Here is a 23,618-nt window from a genome sequence, read left to right on the forward strand (position 1 = left end):
AAGATGTTCTTATTACCTAAGATCTTGTACTTATGTAGTACCATTCCATTTCTTATGCCTGTCTCTCTCACTACACAATTCCAAAATATTTTCCTTAAGTTTATCTGGAATAATAAAAGAGCGCGAGTAGCTAAAACACTGTTGTACCGTAGGATTTGGGACGGGGGTTTGGGGGTTCCTGACATTGCTTCTTATAATGTTGCAGCTATAATGGACCAATTACGGGAGTTATGGCATTGTTCTCCTAGGTACTTGTGGTCAAAAATTGAGGCTGTGCTTGTCCCCCACCAATCTTTCAAAACGCTTATGATCTCTTCCTATATGGGGGGTCCAGTTCCTACTTTTCCCATACAATCTATGACGGACTCCATCCAAGTATGGTCGCAGTTTGTGTGTAAATATCAGTGGCTGCATGACTCCTTAAATCATATGCCGTTGACCTCTATTCAAAATGTTATTCCTGCCACTCCAATGGTAGAATGGGAAACCGCAGGTTTGAAAGTTCTTTATGACTTTTATGATAAAGTGATCTTTAGGACATTTGCAGATCTGGCCGACTCATTTAATATTTCTCATAAAAAGTTCTTTCAATATCTTCAAATTCTGCATTTTTTACAAGGTTTAAAGCTTCCTACCCAACCGACCCAGCTATCCACATTTCATAAATATTTGTTTGAGTGGCAGGGTTTTCAGAAAGGCCTCACCTTTTAGTTATGACTTATTGTTGCATAGAGGGTGTTCTACAAAAGACTCCTATATGTCAAAATGGGAGGGGGAATTGCGTAACTCCTTTTCGCCAGAACAGTGGATTACAGCTGCTTATTGGCTTTTTAAGCATTCTAGATGCATAAATCATATTGAGCTAGTAAAGAAAATATATTTAAGGTGGTATTTAACACCTTCCAGATTTTCGCATTTTGGTGGGGGTAGTTCCAATACTTGTTGGAGAGGATGTGGGAATAAGGGATCCACATTACATATTTGGTGGGCTTGTCCAACTATTAGTTTTATTATGAAGAGAAGTTTTTCAACTGATCTCTGAATTTTCGGGTATACAACTTACGGGGTCCCCAGAACTGGCTATAAATAGATTTCGGCTTGAAAGAAATCCCAAGCGTAGTCAGACTAATATCTCATCATATACTTATAGCTGCAAGACTGTCAATAGCTAAAATGTGGAAGTCTCCTATATCGCCGTCCTTGTCAAAGGTCATTAGAAGAGTAAACATAGATTGTAGTCATGAAACTTCTTTATATTATTACTTTAATGCTCCTCGAACTAAAGTGGCAGCATGGAATTTATGGAAGGAATCAAAGTATTTTAGGTAATCTGTAAATGTATATGAGCGGAGACACCGTTTGTATCTGATTTTGTTTTCTTTTATGTTATTGATGACACTCTTTAGGTTTTCCCATGTTGGGAGACCTTTGGGTGCTGACCTTTTGATGTATTTTATTTTCTATATGTGTTTGGAAAATCTTAATAAAAAATCTTATTGATTTAAAAAAATCCTTTCCGCACAAAAATATACCCAGGCGTATTTTGGAATGATTAAAAAAGCAAACAAACACTGGTGCCACACAGAAAGCACACCAATGACACAAGGAAATAAAATGCATGAAATATGCTCAGTTTCTTTGCGGAGGGAAAACGGACACGCTCGTCTGAATCAGGCCTAAGAGTGAGGCCACACATCACAGTTTAGTTGCATCGTTGGGCCAAGATTTTAAAAACCACTTTGTTTTTTCTGAAAAAATATGCCAAAGTGCAACAAATTTGCTTCTTGTGGACTCACATTAAGGCATCATTTACACGAGCGTAATATACGCGCGTGCTTTTCACGCGTGTCGTATGCACCTATATTAGTCTATGGGGCCGTGCAGACAGTCCGTGAATTTTGTGCAACGTGAGTGCGTTGCGTAAAACTCACGACATGTCCTATCTCTGTGCGCTGTTCGCGCATCACGCACCCATTGAAGTCACGCATGCCGCACGGAAGCACTTCCGTGGGAACTGCGTGATTCGCGCAACAGTTGTCAAACTCTGAATGTAAACAGAAAAACACCACGTGCTTTTCTGTTTACAAACATCCAAACGGAGTGTCATAATGATGGCGGCTGCGAGAAAATCTCGCAGCCGCGCATCATACACTGATGACACACGGAGCTGTTAAGTGCCTTTTGCGCACGCAAAACGCAGCGTTTTTTGCGTGCGCAAAACGCACACTCTCGTGTAAATCAGGCTTAAAGCTTATTTTAAAGGGGTTGTCTGAGAGTTGAAGGAATTAAGCAGGCTGCAGGAAATGTTATAAAATAAAAAAAAGAAACATTTCTCACCTGCTAACTTCGTCCCGCCGCAACCACTTTTGGCCTGGTGGACACAGCCCCATTTTTCAAATCATTTTATGTGGGAAAACATTTTTAATGATTTTACTCCTCCAAGTGATTCTGAGATTGTTTCTAAAAAGTGATTCTAGATTGTTTTTTTCGTGACACATTATACTTTGTTAGTAGTAAATTTTGTTGATGCATTCTGTGATTATTTGTTAAAATATTGAAAAATTGGCAGTTTTCAAAATGTTAAATTCTGTGCTTGTAAGGCCCGAGTCACACGAGCGCTGCGCATCTCGGACATGAAAAACTGCAGTTTTTCAGGTCCGAGGTGCATCCGTTCTCAGCGCTGAGGGACGCGATGTCACGCATCCCCCATAGTTGAGAATTTATGGAGGGATGCGTGATGCGCGAAAAGAACGGACATGTCCTATTTTCGCACGGACCCTTCACACGGTCCGTTGAAACAACGGCTGTGTGAACGGCCACATTGAATTACATAGGTCCGTGGGACGGCCGCTGTTTCAACGGCCGTTCCACAGACGTTTCACGCGCTCGTGTAAATAAGCCCATAGGCCTTATTTACATGAGCGTATTTCACGTCCGTGATACGTGCATGAAAATCACGCACGTCGCACGGACCTATGTAAGTCAATGGGGCCATTCAGACATTCCGTGTTTTTCACGCAGCGTGTGTCCGCTGCGTGAAACTCACTGCAGGTACTATACTTGAGCGTTATGTCAAAACCACGTGACATGAGGATGCCATACGCGCGAAAATAACGCAGACACGCACCAAACACTGATCACACAAGGAACTGCAATGCGCGCAAAACGCTGCATTTTTTACGCGCGCAAAACGTACACGTTTGTGTGAATTAGGCCTAAGACAGATAGTAGAAAAGTTGCAAATGGCACAAAAGTTGCACCGCACTTTTCTAATAAGTTGCAGAGCTAAGAGGGAGAGCCAGGAACACATTTACCATAATTTTTGCCAAAAGCTAGTAGCTGGCATAGATTTCACTTTCTGGCACACAGACTGCAGAGATGCGCATAATTTATTAAGATGTATGCGCTTCTTAATAAATTAGGAACATTTTACTCCAACTTTGTTTATATTTAGGGCTTCTCCACACGTAATGGAATTGCTGCAGAAAATTTCTGCAGCAATTCCATTGAAAGTAGCACACATTCCGCTGCGGGAAAAAACCCACCATTCCCTGCTTTTTTTTTATTGCAGAAAATGTTGCATATTTTGCTGTGTAATTCAATCCACTTTCCGCAGCAGGAATTGACATGCTGTGGTACGAAAAATATGCACCGCAGGTCGATTTCTGGTCGGAATTTCTATGCAGAAACTCTCACCCATTTTGCTGCTACTGTATTCTGCTGAGTATTTTCCGTCCGCAATTCCGGACGTAAAATATGCAGAAATTCCACTACATGTGGACAAGCCCTAAGACTGGCATATGAAAGGTCAGTCTTAACCCGCCCATTACTGTTTTTATGGCGGCCACTAACAGGAATAAATAAATAGAGCAGGGAGCCGTTAAATCTCCCTGTTCTCAGTTACCAGAGGTAGCTGAGAGCAGGGAGCAGCACTGCTCTAACAGGCGAGAACTCATATCAGTATCGCTCTCGCCCGATTAACCCCTCAGATGCGGCGCTCAATAGGGAGCGCCGCATCTGAGTGGGTTTGGAGAGAGGGAGGGAGCTCCCTCTCTCACTCCATCGGCACCCTGCGTAAGATCGCAGGGTGTCGGTGTGCCAGGCCTGCCACTAGTTATGCCTGCTAGGCCATGCCAGAGGTTTTACACGGACAGACAGTAATACAAAAGTATTGCAGTGTATAATAAAACCGGCCGATGTCAATGCTGCAATTGTCTGCACCATTATATTTTATGTGTTGAAAAACGGAAAATAAAAGAATTTAAAAAAAAAATAAAAACGATCGGATAATCACATAGTGGAGTCCCCTAGTGAGACTAGTAAAAAAAAGTTAAAAACATTTTTAATAAAGTTAATTTAAAAAAATAAGTGAAAACCCACTTTTTCCCCTTACAAAATGCCTTATTATTATTATTATTATTAATAAAAAGAAAAGTTACAAAGTTACACATATTTGATATCGCCCCATCCTTAATCACCCCAACTATAAAGTTATTACATTATTTAACCCACACGGTGAACCCGTAAAAAATAGTAAAATTTCTGTGAATCCTGCCTTTAAAAAAATCCGATAACAAGTGATTGAAAAGTCGCATCTACTTCAAAATAGTACCAATAAAAACGTTGTCGTCCTGCAAAACAAAAGCTTGCATACAGTTGCATCAGCTGAAAAATAAAAAAGTTATGGCTCTTGAAATATGGAGACACAAAAACAAATAATTTAGAAAAGTGTTTTTACTGTGTAAAAGTAGGAAAACATAAAAAAATCTATATAAATTTGGTATCGTTGCAATCGTAAGAACCCACTGAATAAAGTTATTGTGTTATTTATACCACATGGTTAACGGCACAAATTTAGGAAGCAAAAGTGTGGCAAAATTGCTGGGTTTTTTTTCTATTCTCCCCCAAAAAAGTTAATAAAAGTTAATGAATAAATTCTATGTACCCCAAAATGGTGCTAAACTATACAACTTGTTCTGCTAAAAACAAGACCTTATACAGCTATGTCGACACAAAAATAAAAAAGTTATAGCTCTTTGAATGAGACGATGGAAAAACTTAAAATATAGCATGGTCAATAAGGCCTAAAATAGGCTGGTCACTAAGGGGTTAATACATTCTCCCTAAGTGTTTTAACAGTGTATAAAAATTTCTATGCACTCAACTATGTCTGGTATTGAAGCTCAGCCCCATTCAAAGAAAATGTTTACTTTTCAGTTTTATTTGTTATTGTTGAAATTTTGTTTTCATAATGATTTGGAATACCATTTTATTCCAATGCATTAGGTCTAAGTGACTGTATATCTGTGGACTGTGTATAAAGAAAATAAAAATTGCCTGATGTGAGGATACAAGAGAATTTTTTGTAATATTTTTCCATTCTCCTGATCTACACAAGTAGCATTTGAATTTGCAGTTTGGTTGGAGCCTGGATGGTGAATATGTGGTTTATTGCAGAGGTAAGCCTCTAAGGCAGTGATCCCAACTTGTATCTCTTCAGCTTTTGGAAAACTACAAGTTCTATCATACCTTGACAGCTGCTGGCAGACAGGGCATGCTGGTAGTTGTAGATTTGCAACAGCTGGGGAGCCACAGGTTAGAGACCGCTTTTCTAAGGGTATGTTCACATGCTTAGCAAAAAATGTCTGAAAATACGGAGCTGTTTTCAAGGGAAAACCGCTCCTGATTTTCAGACGTTTTTTAATTAACTAGCGTTTTTCGCAGCGTTCTTTACGGATGTTTTTGGAGCTGTTTTTCTATAGAGTCAATGAAAAACAGCTACAAAAACGGCTCAAGATGTGACATGCACTTCTCTTTCGCGGGCGTTTTTTAACTTGGCCGTTTTTCAAAACGGCCGCGTAAAAAATCTCCCCGCCGCTTTTCCTATTGTAGTCAATGGGCAGATGTTTGGAGGTGTTCAGCTTTTGATTTTTCGGCCATTTATGGCCAGAAAAGCAGACGAAAATAAGCCGTGTGAATATACCCTAAGGGTAAGATCATATGCACCTTAACCACTTCCTGACCAGAGGCTTTACCCCCCTTCCTGACCATGCCCATTTTCACGTTTTAGCCATGTGCCGATTTAAAAGCAAATTGTTCTTCTATTACTCTTCTGCATATGTAATTTTAGGTAAGATTTTTTTTTACATCTGGTGCATGCCACTGGGTAAACACATCTAAATACATATATGGCAACTTCTACTGACTTTAACGATACCAAATATGTGTGTATGCAGGGGTGGGATCCGACTGGTTCGCCCCAGTTCCCCCGAACCGGTTGTTAAAATTCCAGCCGGTTCACAGAATACTCAATTGTATTCGCACCCTTCTTGACTTCACTAGCGCTGCCTTGGCGAGGCACAAGATGGTGCTTTAGTGATGATGCAGTCGGCGCGATGACGTTATTGCGCCGCTGCGTCGTTCTGCTGGAGGAGGACTGGCGTTGCTGGAGGATGGCGCGGCAACAGGGCAGGTAAGAATATGTTTTTTTCCTTTTATTGTGGGCAGTGTCGGGGGCCTTAAATATAGGGGACAATAATTACAGGGGAGTACTATATAGGGGACAATAACTACAGGGGAGTACTATATAGGGGACAATAACTAGAGGAGAGCACTATATAGGGGACAATAACTACAGGGGAGGACTGTACAGGGGACAATAACTACAGGGGAGGACGATATAGGGGACAACAACTACAGGGGAGGACGATATAGGGGACAACAACTACAGGGGAGGACGATATAGGGACAACAACTACAGGGGAGGACTATATAGGGGCACTAACTACAGAGAACGCTACTATCTACAGAGGACACTATAGGGAGTACTATCTACAGGGGGCTCTATGAGAGACACTATATGGGGTTTTACACTGGGCAACTATCGGGCAGATAATTAGTTCTTAGAACGCTCGTTGACGATAATTGCCCTGTGTAAACAGGGCAGCAATCAGAAGATGAACGAGCAAATGCTCGATCATCTGCTGGTCGTACCATCTTAAAAGCTTGGGTCTGGTGCTATATATATCTACTGAGCTTGTTCTGGGGCTGTATATATGTACTGAGCTTGCTTCTGGTGAGTATATATGTACGGAGCTTGGTTCCGGTACTGTATTTATCTACTGAGCTTTGTTCTGGTGTTGTATTTATGTACTTGGCTTGGTTCTTTTGCTGTATATATGTACTGAGCTTGGTTCTGGTGCTGTATATATGTACTGAGATTTGTTCTGGTGCTGTATTTATGTACTGAGCTTGGTTCTGGGGCTGTATTTATGTACTTGGCTTTGTTCTGGTGCTGTATATATGTACTGAGCTTGGTTCTGGTGTTGTATTTATGTACTTGGCTTGTTCTGGTGCTGTATATATGTACTGAGCTTGGTTCTGATGCTATAAATATATATGTACTGAGCTTTTTTCTGGGACTGTATCTGCATTAGCTGGGAGAGTTCTCATGACTTACTGCGCACGCCGCCCTGTCCTCCACCCTTCTCACAGTGCACAGCCTAACTAAATGGGCTGAGCACGCTTAGGATAATGAATGTGCGCATATAGGTCTATACGTAATGGGTGAGTTTAATATAATGGTAGGTAGGTATGTATGCTTATGTAATTATATACATAATGTGGTAATACACACTAAAACATTCTGGACAGGGAATTTCTTTATTTAGAGTCCACTTTAATATAGGGCGTATTTGGAATACGCCCTATATTAAAGCCATAGTATGAGATAGATAGATAGATAGATAGATAGAAAAAGGAAGAACAGCACATATAAATGCAAAATAAGCGTAGTTGTGTGTGTACAAGCCTTAGGACCTCAGACTCCAGTCCCACATATATATTTCCAAATGAATAGGCAGCACTACACAAGCCTCCAATTCAGTGAAAAAAAGGTTTATTCACCCATACGTCAGTGCAACGTTTCAGTACACATGGGCGTTTCTCAACCATAACAAACAATGTGTATACAGCATGACATGTAATTACATGATTGTGATAATTAAGTAAAATATTAATATTAAGATGGAATTCCATCTTAATATTAATATTTTACTTAATTATCACAATGTATCAATATCTAATGCTGTATTTAAACCTGTAACACATATTGTTTGTTATGCTTCAGAAAGGCCCTTGTGGGCTGAAACGTATGGGTGAATAAACCTTTTTTCCACTGAATTGGAGGCTTGTGTAGTGCTGCCTATTCATTTGGAGATAGTTAGATAGATAGATAGATATTCAAAAAATAGGCAGCACTCCACATCGTAGTATTCAAAAAAGTGAAAACGTTTTATTCACCCATATGCAAGATTGCTACATTTCAGTCCTAGTCTGGACCTTTCTCAAGCAAGGTCCGGACTAGGACTGAAATGTAGCAATCTTGCATATGGGTGAATAAAACGTTTTCACTTTTTTGAATACTACAATGTGGAGGGCAGCCTATTTTTTGAATTTCTAAATTTGGACTATTGGTCGTGGTCTGGAGGCTTGCACACACGAAACCTTTTGGTAGAGATGATTTTTAAATATCTGTGGTGCGGTTCTCCTTTGCATTTCCTAGATAGATAGATAGATAGATAGATAGATAGATAGATAGATAGATAGATAGATAGATAGATAGATAGATAACATAAACAACAAAAATGTGAACAGCACATTCCAACTAAATGATAAAAAATGTGTATGCAGGTGCAGGAACACCTGTGACTGCAAATATACAGCAGAAAAATAAATGGCGACAGCACACTTCGACACTAATGCCACCTAAACCACTAAATATAAATAAATATGCACTAAAGCTAAATCTATTTATAATAGGGAGGTTCTTTCTGCACATTTTGATCAAAAAGTGTTTGCCCACCTGCCACGACAAGGCGACCTCTGTAAGGTGGGAAACTACGCTGCACATACACCCAGAACTGGGACTAAGCCTACATATATACCTGGGGATGGTAGGATCCAGCATTGAACTAATTAAAATCACCCAGGGCAGAATGGGAGGAGTTCAAGAACAAAAAATGGAGACAGTCACTAACCCCACATATATGGATCACATAAACAACAATCATTTGAACAGCACATTCCAACTAAATGATATAAAATGTGTATGTAGGTGCAGGAACACCTGTGACTGCAAATATACAGCAGAAAAAGAAATGGCGACCGCACACTGCGACACTAATGCCACCTAAACCACTAAACCTCCCTATTATAAATAGATTTAGCTTTAGTGCATATTTATTTATATTTAGTCGTTTAGGTGGCATTAGTGTCGCAGTGTGCTGTCGCCATTTCTTTTTCTGCTAGATAGATAGATAGATAGATAGATAGATAGATAGATATGAGATAGATAGATCGAATTACATAGATACATATTACATAGATTGATATTAGATAGATATTACATAGATTGATATTAGATATTACATAGATTGATATTAGATAGATATTACATAGATTGATATTAATTTGATAGATAGATAGATAGATATGAGAGATCGAATTACATAGATACATATTAGATTGATAGATATTACATAGATACATATTAGATAGATATTACACAGATTGATATTAGATAGATAGATAGACAGAATTCGTGTGACATGGGTACGTAAAACCATGTGCCAAAACGCTAAGGAAGCCTCAAAGGACACTTGGTTTAGGAGAGGGGAATGAACACGATGGTCATCGTCGGATAACCACAGTACATACCCCAAGATTTGAGGGGTACCAGCAACAGGAATATGCATCCATACTGTGGTTATCCGACGATGACCATCGTGTTCATTCCCCTCTCCCCTACCAAGTGTCCTTTGAGGCTTCCTTAGCATTTTGGCACATGGTTTTACGTACCCATGTTACACGACTATACGTGCACACATGTTATGGATACATCCATACTATCGTTTTCCATAGCGTTTTTCACCTATACTATTGGAGTTGCTGATCATTTTTTGAATTCTGTGTATCTAGGACTTGGTCTGTCCCTCAGAGCTTGCACCCTCACGCTGCCGGTGCTACTGGAATTTGTATATACAGGTAGACAGATAGATATGAGATAGATAGATAGATATGAGATTGATCGATATTACATAGACAGCCTGCCAGGAGAGGGAAAAGTTAGAGTGGAGGGCCTTGAGGGGAGGCGGGGGATCAACCGCGAGGGGTGTGGGGGGTGCCGCGAGGATGGGGAATGTATAGTGATATATTGTGACAGTTGTCATAATGATCACATGCCCAGAGAACTCACTGATTGGTCTCTGGGCAGAGCTCCGTGATGTCAGCTGTCTAGAGATAGCTGTATCACTGAGCTAAATGCCGCTACAGAGCGGCAAAAAGCTATTACTGCAGGACATTCTAGAACGGCCCTGCAGAGTTAATTAAGGACCGCCCAGACGTTTATAGTCAATGGGCGGTCCGGAAGTGGTTAAATACCTCTGAATTTCTTACTAGATTCTCTGTGTGGCAACATAAATTAACATGCTGTAGATTGAAAATCCATACAGCAAGTAAATTTCCGCACATCTTTTGTACTGGCTTTTTCTGCAGTATGTGGATGAGATTTGTTAAATTTTCATCCACTTGGCTGTTAATGAATCCGCACATTTTTTGATTGTTTGATTATTTGAACAAGACACTGCAATACTTATGTACTGCAGTGTATTATGCTTTTTGCAGCCTTCTAGTTAGCCCTTCCTCTGGTAAACCAGGAGTCCTTCATTAGACCTCCAGCTGCCATCCGCATCCCACTATCGTGTCTTGGGGGGTCAATGAGGTGACAGAGGGGTTCCCCTCTGTCTAACGCCTTAGATGTTTGGTCGTTATTGAGCCCGTTTCACATTCCCCCTCCCGCCTATGATGTACATGTACATGAAATATCGGGAAGAGGGTGAAAACTCCACCAAAAACTACCGAAAAAAGCATGTTACATTTAAAAAATGCACAGTTTTTTTTACCTGTATTTTTTCATGCAATTTAAAACACCAGACAAAATCTCTGTAAAGGAGGCCTAACACGGCTTAAAGACGTCAATATTAGTGTCATCTCATAGATCTGAGCAAAATAGGTGCAACACTACAGATTATGTTAAATTTATTGTGTTCTCAACTTGTCTAGCGAAGCTGCTCCCTGAAGGGAAACCACTTAATGTCAATGGTGTAAAATGAACAAGTGGCATTTATGGTGCTCTTTGTTGACTAACATCTGGGCTTCTTTTATGCATGCTCAATGGTTGAAAATCTTGTATAGTTTTCAGTGAATGACTCCTAAAATGTTTGTGTCTTCAATCAGCCTCTCTTGCCTGTTTGACTTACTTTCAATACATCAATCACTGCACAATAGACCATGGGCTATGTCTGTGTTGCTGTCTAAGCATAGTGTACATACATACACGCATGGCAGTCATCTTTCTGTGTCTGGTTACCCTTTCAAATAAACTGTGAGTAATCAATTTGACTCGAGAAATTCTGGTAAAATGCAGTTCAGTGACTAAAAAAGTCAGTGGTCTTGGATAGATATTGAAGTGAAGCGATGTCCAGTATATAGTTATAGATGCAGAAAAAAAGCACTTAAATTAGTCACCCAAAATTGCAATGCAGTGATGGCCAAGGCTAATGCTTTCAATTTACCAGCTGAATACATTGAAGACAGAAAATTCAAATCTGCCGCCTGTTTCTGCACCGTAAATACTTCTCCGTTATGTGGTTTTCTACCCTATGATATTAAATTATCCTCAAATAATAAATAATACCTTTCTGTTAAAAACAATACATTGATCACAGACTGTCCGGCTCCTGTGTTCCCCAGAGACCTGCTTTAATCTGCTGGGGAAAATTGACAGGAAGTGTTCAATTCCCCTGCAGCTACGTGACCGAGGAAAAGAGCCATTACCGGTGTCGATTTGTTGCACATATTATAAAGTCTATGCTCCCTGTTGACCAGCTTCACATTTATGTTTCCTGTTAATCTGTCTGTTTTTTAAGGCATATTTTACACGTATTCTACACCTGAAACCAGTGTTGAAGTTCATAAGCCACACATATCAAGATACTGTTACTCTCCATACTACTGTTATTATCCATACTGCATTCATGTTCTACCTAGGTGGTGGTCTTCTGATTTTTCTTTTTAATTAAAATTCCTTGAATTCCTGGTGCAGATTCACATGATGCACAATTAAATTATTAAGTCTGTATTTACTTATTAATGGTACTAATCTATGCGTTTAGAACTTAAAAGCTTTTGGTTACTAGTGGTTCCAGGACTTTTATCATTGTCCTCTATGGAGCATCAGTTATGCCACAAATTAGCATTAATAAAGCTTATATATAAAAAGTATTTTAGTATACATTAAAAATTTAAAAACATTTCTAAAGTATCTGAGTTATAGCCTGTGATTTGACCACTTTAGGATAAAGCCCTGCACTGTATAGAGTTTCTGGGGACAACATGCCCCCTACTGATTTTTGTGATAAGCAGTGTTGTTGTGGCTATCTTGTGTGGATTCAAATCACTATACACAGCAAAGACAAAAAAAGTACTCACTGATATTTCAGAGTGTATCAAGGAAATGTAATTTAGGGAAGTTATCTTCAGCAAATTGAAGTCTTCCTGTACATTGAAAGTTACATCTATTTTTCATGTTTATGTTACATCTGGGGATAAAAAATGTGTTACTACTTTTTGAAATTGAAGAAAAATCCTACAATAGCCTCTGTGTAGTCCCAACCTTATATATCAGTCCTGGAGTAAAGGAGTGGGGGAAAGAGCGCTTCAAAGGACTTTTAATAAGTCTGGTAACAGGGAAACACGCTCCATTGCAATGCTTTTAATATGGGACCTTCAAAACCACAATCCACAGGTTTGTTTGTTTTTTTGTTTGGGTATCCTCTATACCAGGGGTGTCAAACATGCGGCTCGCGGGGCGCCATAGCTACCTCGGGAGAGGAGAGAGCAATCTGAAGGAGGATCACGCTGGCGCTCCTTCATGCCGTCACACAGCTCCCTGTAGATAGTGCACCCCCCCAGCGGGTTTGACAGCGACACCCTCCCTCCCTGTAGATGGCTCTATTGGGGTTTGCTCTAGGTGTGGAATCCCCAGCCAGAGCATTGCTGACGCTTTGGCCAGGGATTCCTCTGCTGGAGGGGCCTCTGAAGTCACTGTCCATATATGTCTATACTAGCGCTCTGCTCCGAGACTCCCACTCTGGGGAAGCCCCTGACATCACTGTCCATATATGGACATTGATGTCAGGAGCAGAGCAGGAGTCCCAGGCAGAGCGCTAGAAGCGGCTCTCCAGGCTCTTCTCCAGGACTCCGGCTCTGGGGAAGCCCCTGACACCACTGTCAATATATGGACAGTGATATCAGACGCAGAGCTGGAGTCCCAGGCAGACTGCTAGTAGCGCTCTGCTCTGGGACTCCGGATCTGTGGGTACCCCTGACATCACTGTCCATATATGGACAGTGATGTCAGGAGCAGAACTGGAATCCGAGTGCTAGTAGCTCTGCCAGGGACTCCAGCTATGGGGGTCCAGGAGGATCCCCTGACATCACTGTCTATGGAAAGTGACATCAGGGGCTCCTTCAGTAGAGGAATCCCCAGCAAAAAGCGTCGGCAACGCTCTGGCTGGAGATTCCACTCCTAGAGGGAGCCCCAATGGATCTAACTACAGGGGTGTGTGTGTGTGGCACGAACTATAGGGGGTGTGTATGTGACACTAACTATAGGGTGTGTGTGTGTGTGTGGCACTATCTACAAGGGGGTGTATGTGGCATTATCTACAGAGGGCACTGTGGCATTATCTACAGGGGACACTGTGGCGCTATCTAAAGAGTGTACTGTGGCACAATCTAAAGAGTACTGTGGCACTATCTAAAGAGGGCACTGTGGCACTATCTAAAAAGGGCATTGTGGCACGATCTAAAAAGGGGCTGCCTAATATTGACATTCTTGTGTCTGCCAAATGTTGCCAACTGAGCCGCCGGACTGCATTTAGCGACGATTAAACTGGAAAACTGGATTGTTAAAAAACACTTGGAGTAAACTCGCAAATTTCCATTAAATTTAAAGCTAGCGGTATTATTGTAGTAATGTAGTATTGTTATAATAATGTTGTATTATTATAGTAATGTAGTATTGTTATAGTAATATAGTACACACCCCTTGAGGAAGCAGACCGCGAAATGCGCGTTGGGGTTCAACAGCACACTCGATCGACACTCCCGGGCCATTCATTATGGGTAAGATGACTTCTTGAATTGAGGGGTAATATCTGATTTTTTCAGTCTGTGGACCTGACTTTCAGGTGATTTATCTCCACTCCTTCACCCTGTTCTTAGTATGTGAAGGCTGCACTTTTTTTCATTAGGATTTAACTATGTATCCGTACCATTAGACCTTGTGTCTTTGCCTTACACTTTGTACTGAGATTGGTTGTTTATCTTGCCCTGGACTACTTCTGGGAGTCTCTCCTGTTGTGTTGTTATTGGAACTACAGAGTCCTTTTGTCCTTTTGTATTTTTTAACATTTTATGTGTATTTATGTGTTAATAAAGGTACTTATTTTTACTATATTTGGCTATCTAGCTCCTTGATCTCCTCTTGTTTATAATAGTAATATAGTATTAGTATTGTTATAGTAATGTACTATTATTATAGTAATGTAGTATTGTCATAGTAATGTACTATTATTATAGTAATGTAGTATTGTTATAGTACGTAGTTCAGATATCTAATTGATTAACAATAATTTTGTATTGTATCAAATTTGAAAATAATGCGGCCCGTCAACGTAAATTTTTTTCTATGTGCGGCCCATTTACCCGGCCGAGTTTGAGACCCCTGCTCTATACTACTGTTCGTTCTAGAGAGGCTCAATGTGGATTGCTCAAAATACCATTATATATTTTCCAGACAGAAACTCATTTGAGTTTACTGGAGGACTTTCCATGGGAGAAATGTACTTTACCGAAAGTCAAATCTTTCTACAGATTCACAGTTTTACCCCGTAATATGGTATATATGCCATTTGAGATAAATCAGATAAACTAGGTAGGCTAAGTGTTGGAGAGCTGGAAATGAGGCAGTAAGACTATGTGGACCATCTGTTTGCCAGCTCTTTTATACATGGCAGGCTTGCTGTAGTGGTTTCAGAAATCTGTTTCTCTAGTTAATGCTCAAGTAACTGATCCATGCTTTTTACAAACAGTGAGTATAAAGCATTCAAGTTAAAGTGGGCATGGTAGAAACTGTGTTGTAAATGTGATTAAAATTTCCTCACTGGCTATCTTTTATTTCTTCAGGTATAATGTCTGACCACCAGTTTGGAACACAGTTCATGTGCAGTGTTGTGGCTTCACATGTAAGCCACCTGCCAACAACAAACCTCAGCTTTGTATGGATCGCCCCACCAGCTGGAACAGGATGTATTAACTTCATGTAAGTAAAATCCTCAAATTGAAAAGGATATTAAATGGTTGTTAGGTATTACAACTCTTAGATATTGCAGTTTAAAATGAAAAAGGTTAATCAAATTGTTGACTTATGGTGTGAAGTTTTCATAAAAGAAAGCTAAAGACTGTAAGCTAAATGATAAGAAATTGCATATTTTAGTTAAATGTACCTCAGTCATTAGGTAGCAGCCTGCTATAGAACAGTGAAATAGAACACTGCCAGACAGTCATGCATTGATCATAGTGTCACACAAGTAAAGTTGCATAGACCGTAAGCTTTGACAGGGTTTTGGCTTAGTTAAGTTAATTTTTTAAACATACTTAGTGTAGTACTTGGTATCTTTGCATTCTTAGGGTATGTTCACACGGCCTATTTACGGACGTAAATGGGGCGTTTTTGCCCCGAATTACGCCCGAAAATAGCGCCTCAATAGCGCTGACAAACATCTGCCCATTGAAAGCAATGGGCAGACGTTTGTCTGTTCACACGAGGCGTATATTTACGCGCCGCTGTCAAATGACGGCGCGTAAATAGACGCCCGCGTCAAAGAAGTGACCTGTCACTTCTTTGGCCGTAATTGGAGCCGTTATTCATTCACTCCAATGAATAGCAGCACCAATTACGGCCGTAATTGACGCGGCGTTCAAGCGCCTGCACATGCCGGTACGGCTGAAATTACGGGGATGTTTTCAGGCTGAAACATCCCCGTAATTTCAGCCGTAACGGACGCCCTCGTGTGAACATACCCTTAATGTTCTTCTAAGATCGTCTAAGATCATCTGAGAATTTTATGGTTCTTTTTTGCCACAAATTCCCAAAATACATGATTTGTCTTCATCGCTGCCACTACTAGATATAAAGTGGCTGCAAATGTTATAATGACAACTGCTTACTTAATGGTTTCCAGTTAAAGTTGTATAAAATGTTCAAGGAACATATGGACCCAAATGGTCTTTGCAATACTTATGCATTTATAATGTTTAAAGATAAGCTATTTATATTTTTTAATCAAAGGACTTTACCACTGTATTTGATTTAAAATTTAAACATTCTAGTAATTGTGAAAAACTAATATGAGCCTATGATTATTTAACATTGATATTGCTGTTTTCTGTAACTATGTGTATGTCTTGAGAATGCCATTTAAATCGTTTGCTTCCAGTTATGCTTCTATGTAAAGAAAGGACTAAATTAACAAAATCTATCGCCACAATGTTTGGACATAAAATAATACTATTATCATGCAGATGTTAATGGAAATACTAATTTCTAGTGCTTTTCTAGTCATTTGCTGCTAACTGTAAATTGTATTTATGGATGATCTCGTAGTAAAACTTAAGGTGTAATAATACTACAATATTGCATGAAAAAAACTTTCAACTTGTATTTTTTTTTTTAAACTCGTTTTATTGAACTCAAAACTTGCAATCGAAAAAACACAATATTACAGTATAACATACATCAATAGAATTAACGAACAAAATTACATGCCATTCAATGCACCGTATACACAAAGAAAAAACACTTCAAACAATTGTTGCAAGTATCATCTAGACAAATTAGCTGCATGACAGAAGTAAATATATACATGCTTACATACAGCAAAATAAAAAATAAAATATATTACTCAATGACATTGTCCCATCTGATCTAACTCACACCACCCTCCACTGTCAGCCTGTCCAATAAGGAACGCATATTATTTCCCGTTTCTAAGGTCAAAGAAGAAGAGAGCCATACATCCCAGATCTTCCCAAACTTGAGGTGGCATTTCCTATTACGGTATACTACTCTCTCAAATGGGATGACATTATTAACCAGGGATTTCCATTGTGTGAGCGAAGGAGGTCTATCTGCCATCCATCTCAGGGCAATAGCTTTCCTAGCCATAAATAAAGTTTCTCTGAGAAATATTTGTGTATGAAATTACCAATTTCCCTCCTGCGGCAAACCCAACAAACACACCTCTGGGGTTTTGGGTACAGGTACCGAGGTAATACCATTCAAAACATCAATCACTTTATCCCAAAAGGAACTAATATATTAACAATCCCAAATAAGATGTATGCAATTTGCCCCAGAAGAATAACAACTGTGACATTCTGTATGTGGCAACCGACCCATACGATATAAACGAGTTGGAGTAAGATAACTCTGGTGTGTTATGAACAATTGGGACAGTCTATTGTTTACAGAATGAGAAACAAACAAATGTGATTCCAGGTCCTCTGACCAATCCTCCTCAGATAAGGTGTAATAATTGTTTTCCAGGCAGCCTGTACAGAGAGCGTACACGACTTGGTTTTTGCATTCAGAAGATGTGTGTAAATTGCCGAGATAATACCCTTGGGTCCCTGTGTCTTCAGAATTCCTATCAACGGGAATTTCGAAAGAGACGGGGGCTGTGCTCAAAATTGCGAATTCAACTCGTGTCTTAGTTGTAAGTATCTAAAGAATTGGGTGCGATTTTAAATGATAGCTTTCCATCATCTGGGTAAATGATAATAACACATTTCCCCGATATACATCACCGAGACAGAGAATCCCATTAGATTTCCAAAACTCAGACCCTTCCAGCATTTGTAAGTGAGGGAACATTGGATTATCCCACATCGGAGTTTCCCCCTCCAAATCCCCAAAACCACATAGCAGCTTAGCTGCCTACCAAACCTGATGTGCAAGTCTATGAAGTAATACTAATTTCTCTCTAAATAGTGTGGGGTTCCCCAGAACAGGCCACAGGACTCAGCGTCCCAGCAGGTGCCCCAAAGCAAACTCCGAAAATGGTTCTGGAATCAAGGCAATCCAATCCTTCAAATAGTGGAGTTGGCCACTCAGGAAATAAATATAAAAATCAGGTAGTGCCAAGCCACCCTTGACCTTAGGACGCTGGGGTGTGGAGAGAGCAAGTTTCCTGCGAGATTTCCCCCATACAAAACTAGCTACCAGGGAGTGCAATCTGTCAAAGAATGATTGTGGAATAGGGCCATTAGCATGTTCCAGTAAATATAAACCTTTCGGTAAAAGGATAATTTTTACCAGGCTTACCCTTCCTGCCACCGATAAAGGTAGAGTCTTCCACGCTCTAAATTTCTGAAAAAAGTGAGTCTCCAGGGGGTATATATTCTTAGCATGATTCAACAGTATACTTCGTTATATATATGCCCTGATATTTAAAACATGTAACAACTGGTAAATTATAATAAATATCTGGCCAGTCCACCTCCCACAAAGGCATCAGAGCCGACTTAGACCAATTGATCAGGAGACCAGAAATAAGTCCAAAACGGTTCACAATTTCAATAGCCATAGGAAGTGTATCGTGAACATCGGACATGAAAAGAACTAGATCATCCGCATACATACCTATTCTACTTTCTCTATTGCCAATAAGCACTCCCAAAAGTATACAGTCCTGGCGAATTTGGATAGCAAGTGGTTCTATAGCCAAAGCAAATAGAAGAGGGGACAAGGGCATCCCTGTCTAGTTCCCCTACCTAGATAACAAAAAGGATGTACCCATACCATTCACCAAAAGATTTGCCTTGGGATTCTTGTATAAAATGGAAACCCATTTGGAAAACCCAGATCCAAATCCAAATCGTGTCAACACCGCTTGTAGATACCTCCATTCCGAAGGCCTTTACCACATCAAGTGATGCCAATGCCCAGTGTTGGTTCAAATCCCTTCCCACCTGTGAACGCCTGGACCCTGTGGATGTTCCCAGAAGTGTACCTCCCGGGAATAAAGCCTGATTGATTGTTATGTATTAACGAGGTAATAATAGAATTAAGTCTATTTGCCAAAAGCTTAGTCAGAATTTTATAATCTAAATTGAGTAAAGAAATTGGTCTATATGACCCACACTCCAGAGGATTTTTGTCAGGTTTCAGCAAAATTATAATAGTGGCTTCGTATAGAGATATAGGCAAAGTACCCAACTCAAAAGCTTTCTCGTACATCTGAAGTAATTCAGGACCAGTAATCTCAAAATATCTGGAATACTTTCTAAAGGAATCCCATCAGGTCCAGGCAATTTTCCAACTTGTATTTTTACTTGTTAGAATATAACAAATAACTTTAGTTCTCATATGGCTAACAGAATAGTGAGAGTTCCAAAGTAATTGCTACAGGTTTTGCCAATTCACACCACTGCTGCTGGCGGCCATGGATTTCTTCTGCAGTGGCCATATTCAAGAGAAGTGTGGTGTTGCACGGCTCCCGAGTCCTTCAGAGGCTCCAGTGGCTTTCCATTCTGGCATACTAGAAAATAGATCTTCTATCATTTAGCATTCAGTAACAGCCCTGTATATAGGACTTATATTGAGTGTCCCTGCATACAGAAGCCACTGTTACTGATGTCTTAGGGTTTGGGGGATGCTGAAAAGAAGCAATATGTATTTTCTGAATGTCTTTATTTAGTGATCACTGGTAACAGCGATCTGTTTGACTGTTAAGGCCCTTTTACACTGGGCAATTATCGAGCAGACAAGCGTTCATAGAATGCTCGTTGACGATAATTGCCCCGTGTAAACAGGGCAGCGATTAGCGGATGAATGATGCTGATCACATCGTTTAAAAAACTGAAATACAATCGTTGTCGGCAGCACATCTCCCTGTGTAAGCAGGGAGACGCGATGCTGACATGATAATAATGTAGCGATCGGAGTCATCCTTGTGATAGGAGCAAACAAGCGCCAATCAACAAGCTGTCTCGTTGATCTGTGCTCGTTGCATCAGCCAAAATTGTCCGGTGTATTAGGGCCTTTACCATTAGTTCATGGTTATTAGTTATCTTATTATGTTGACAGCAGGGAAAACACATACGTATAATGTGTTCCTTTCTAACCTGTGCCCCAATAGTAAAATATTAATAATAATAATAGTAGTAATAATAAGTAAAAAGTAAATATAATGAACTGTAAAATAAATAAATAAATTGAATGAGAATAAAACAATAAGAAAAGTGCAAAACTACCCCATAAAAAAAAAAGTACTAGACCTTCTGTGTGACAAACACTTTTTCCATGTGCATCAGTTGATCATGCATTAATTTTTTCATATCACATGTTACTCCAAACACAGGGTGCGTTCACGTTTATCAGTTGCCCCTTTCAGTTTCCCTCCGGCATGTTGCAGAAAAGCTGGAGGGAAACTGATGCTAGAACGGATCCCATAGCTTTCTATGGGATCTGTTCTGGCACATGGGACATAAGTTGTGGCGCCATACGGCGCGCGGCCTGTGCAGGAGCCGGATCCAAAAACGTTACCTGCAGTGTTTTTGTGTCCGGCTCCCTGTGAGGTCCGTCACCGTATCCTATTTAATATACTGTTCGCCAGTTCAACGTCGGGTGCTGCCGCATCTGCCTTCCAGCAGCACCCGGCGTGGGAATCCCCGGCCAGAGCATTGGCGACACCCACCCGGTAGATGGAGCTACCCCCTGTAGATCTTGCCATTGGCGCTCCATCTTGGAGCAGAATCCCCAGCCAGAGCATCGGCCATGCTGTGGCCGGGGATTCCGCTGCAGGATATATATATCCATATATGAACTGTGACATCAGGGACTCCTCAAGGAGGGAATCCTCTGCAAAAACGTTAATCCCCAGCCAGAGTGTCGGCAACGCTCCGGCCGGGGATTCCGCTACTAGAGGGAGCCCCTGACGTCCCTGTCCATATATGGACTGCGACGTCAGGGGCCCCTCCTGAAGGGAATCCCCGGCCGGAGCGTTGTCGACGCTTGCCGAGGATTCCGCTCCAAGAGGGAGCCCCTGACATATGTATGGACATTGACGTTAGGGGCTCTAACAGGAGGGTTGGTCGGTGGCACTATCTACAGGGGGCGGTGGGTGGCACTATTTACAGGAGGGCGTGGGTGGCACTATCTACAGTGTGGCATGGTTGGCACTATTTACAGGGGGCGTGGATGGCACTATAGTGGCACAATCTACAGAGGGCTATGTGGCACTATTTGCAGGGACTGTGTGGCAATATCTACAGATGGGCTGTATGGCACTATCTATATGGGATGTGTATGGAGCTATCTACAGGGGGCTGTGTGGCGCTATCTACAGGGGGCTGTGTGGCATTATCTACAGGGGGCTGTGTGGAATTATCTATTGAGGGCTGTGTGCCATTATCCAGAGGGCACTGTAGCATTATCTACAGAGAGCAATGCAGCATTATCTACCGGGGGGGGGGGGGGGGGGTGTGGCACTATCTACAGAAGTCACCGTGGCATTATCTACAGGGTGTGTGTGGCACTATCTATAGAGAACAGTGTGGCACTATATACAGAGGGCACTGGCATTATCTACAAATGAAATTTATCAATTTTTAAAACGGACAGTGAAAAACGGATGTAGAACAGATCACAATCGGCAGTCAAAAATGAAAACACGGAACGGATGCAAAACAGATGCAAAATGGTAGGAGATGCGGGGTGGGATTGGGTAGCTGTAAAGGCGCCAAAAACTAGTTACTCCCTAAAGTTAGGTCTAGTGCAGGGGTCTCAAACTCAGCTGGGTAAGTGGGCCACATATAGAAAAATTTTGAAGTTGACGGGTCGCATTACTTTCAAATTTGATACATTGCTAAATTATTGTTAATTAATTAGTTATTTGAACTACTATAACAATACTACATTACTATAATAATAGCGCTAGGTTTAAACTTACCGGAAATTTGCGAGAGTTCTCCACGTGCTTATTTCAACAATCCAGTTTTACAGTTTAAGTGTCGCTAAATGCAGTCCGGCAGCTCAGTTGGCAGTGTTTGGCAGACACACAAATGTCAAAATTAGACAGCCCCTTTTTGGATAATGCCACAGTGCCCTCTGTAGATAATGCCACAGTGCCCTCTGTAGATAATGCCACAGTGCCCTCTGTAGATAATGCCACAGTGCCCTCTGTAGATAATGCCACAGTGCCCTCTGTAGATAATGCCACAGTGCCCCTGTAGATAATGCCACAGTGCCCTCTGTAGATGCTGCCACAGTGCCCTCTGTAGATAATGCCACACACACCCCTTGTGGATTGTGCCACAGACACCCCCAGTAGATAGGTCCATTGGGGCTCCCCTAGGAGTGGAATCCCCAGCCAGAGCATTGCCGACACTTTGGCCAGCGATTCCTCTGCTGGAGGAGCCCCTAATGTCACTGTTCATACACAGTCACGTCAGAGGATCCTCCTGGACCAGAATGTGAAATCAGGAGCAACTCCAGAGCCGGTGTCCCAGAGCGGAGTACTAGTATAGGCTTGGCTCCGGAACTCTGGGTAAGCAACTGACATCAGTGTCCATATATGGACAGTGATGTCAGGGGCTTTCTCAGAGCTGGGGTCCCGGAGCAGAGCCGCTTCTAGCACCCTGCCTGGGATTCCAGCTCTGCTCCTGACATCACTGTACATATATGGACAGAGATGTCAGGGGCAACCCCAGAGCTGGAGTCCCGGGCAGAGCACTACTAGCACTTTTACTGGGACTCCAGCTGTGCTCCTGACATCACTGTCCAGCTCTGGGGAAGCCCTAGATATCGCTGTCCATATGTGGACAGCGATGTCAGGGGATTTCACAGAGTCCCAGGGCAGAGCCTATGCTAGTGCTCTGCCTGAGACTCCGCTCTGGGGAAGACCCTGACAAAACTGTCCATATATGGATAGCGATGTCAGGGATTTCACAGAGTCCCGGAGTAGAGTCTGTACTAGCGGCTCTGTGTACCAGGGGCCGCAGATGACAGCCTCAGGTTCACAAGGCTGCTTCAAAGATCTGAGGTAAGTTGAGTGGACAGCAGCTGCCCTCTGGGCTCTCCCTCTCGGTCCCGACCTTGGCACTGCACTGAATACTACACATGTGACATTACAATGTGTGCTTCAGACTTCAGTATAGCGCCGAGGCCGGAGCAGGAAGGAGAGCCCTGACATAACAGGATCATGTCAGAAGTTTTGTAAAATGACGAGTACACAACATCTAATTTATCATGTATCCAATCGATCAAAAACTATGCATCACTCTGATAAAATTGGCACATTTTCAGACCCTAGACTACCCTTTTGGTGAACCACTGTGGTAAAAACTGATGTTTAAAAAAGTGTGGGAAAAACTAATGACAACTAAGGCCTCATTCACATCAACGTCAGGTTCAGTTCATGGGTTCTGTTAGA

At 41.3% G+C, this 23,618-nt stretch overlaps 1 protein-coding gene across 4 annotated transcripts in view; it reads left to right on the forward strand.

Moving 5' to 3' along the window:
* The window catches only part of RELN (reelin), a 749,731-nt gene that overhangs the window by 130,872 nt on the left and 595,241 nt on the right, over positions 1 to 23,618 (forward strand). For all 4 annotated transcript variants that reach the window (XM_075857310.1, XM_075857311.1, XM_075857308.1 and 1 more), the window contains exon 3: positions 15,310 to 15,445. In XM_075857310.1, the coding sequence (XP_075713425.1) occupies positions 15,310 to 15,445 (136 nt within the window). The remainder of the gene's footprint in view (positions 1 to 15,309; positions 15,446 to 23,618) is intronic.

The sequence above is a fragment of the Rhinoderma darwinii genome, chromosome 3, assembly GCF_050947455.1.
Source record: "Rhinoderma darwinii isolate aRhiDar2 chromosome 3, aRhiDar2.hap1, whole genome shotgun sequence".
In the NCBI taxonomy this organism is placed as follows: domain Eukaryota; kingdom Metazoa; phylum Chordata; class Amphibia; order Anura; family Rhinodermatidae; genus Rhinoderma; species Rhinoderma darwinii.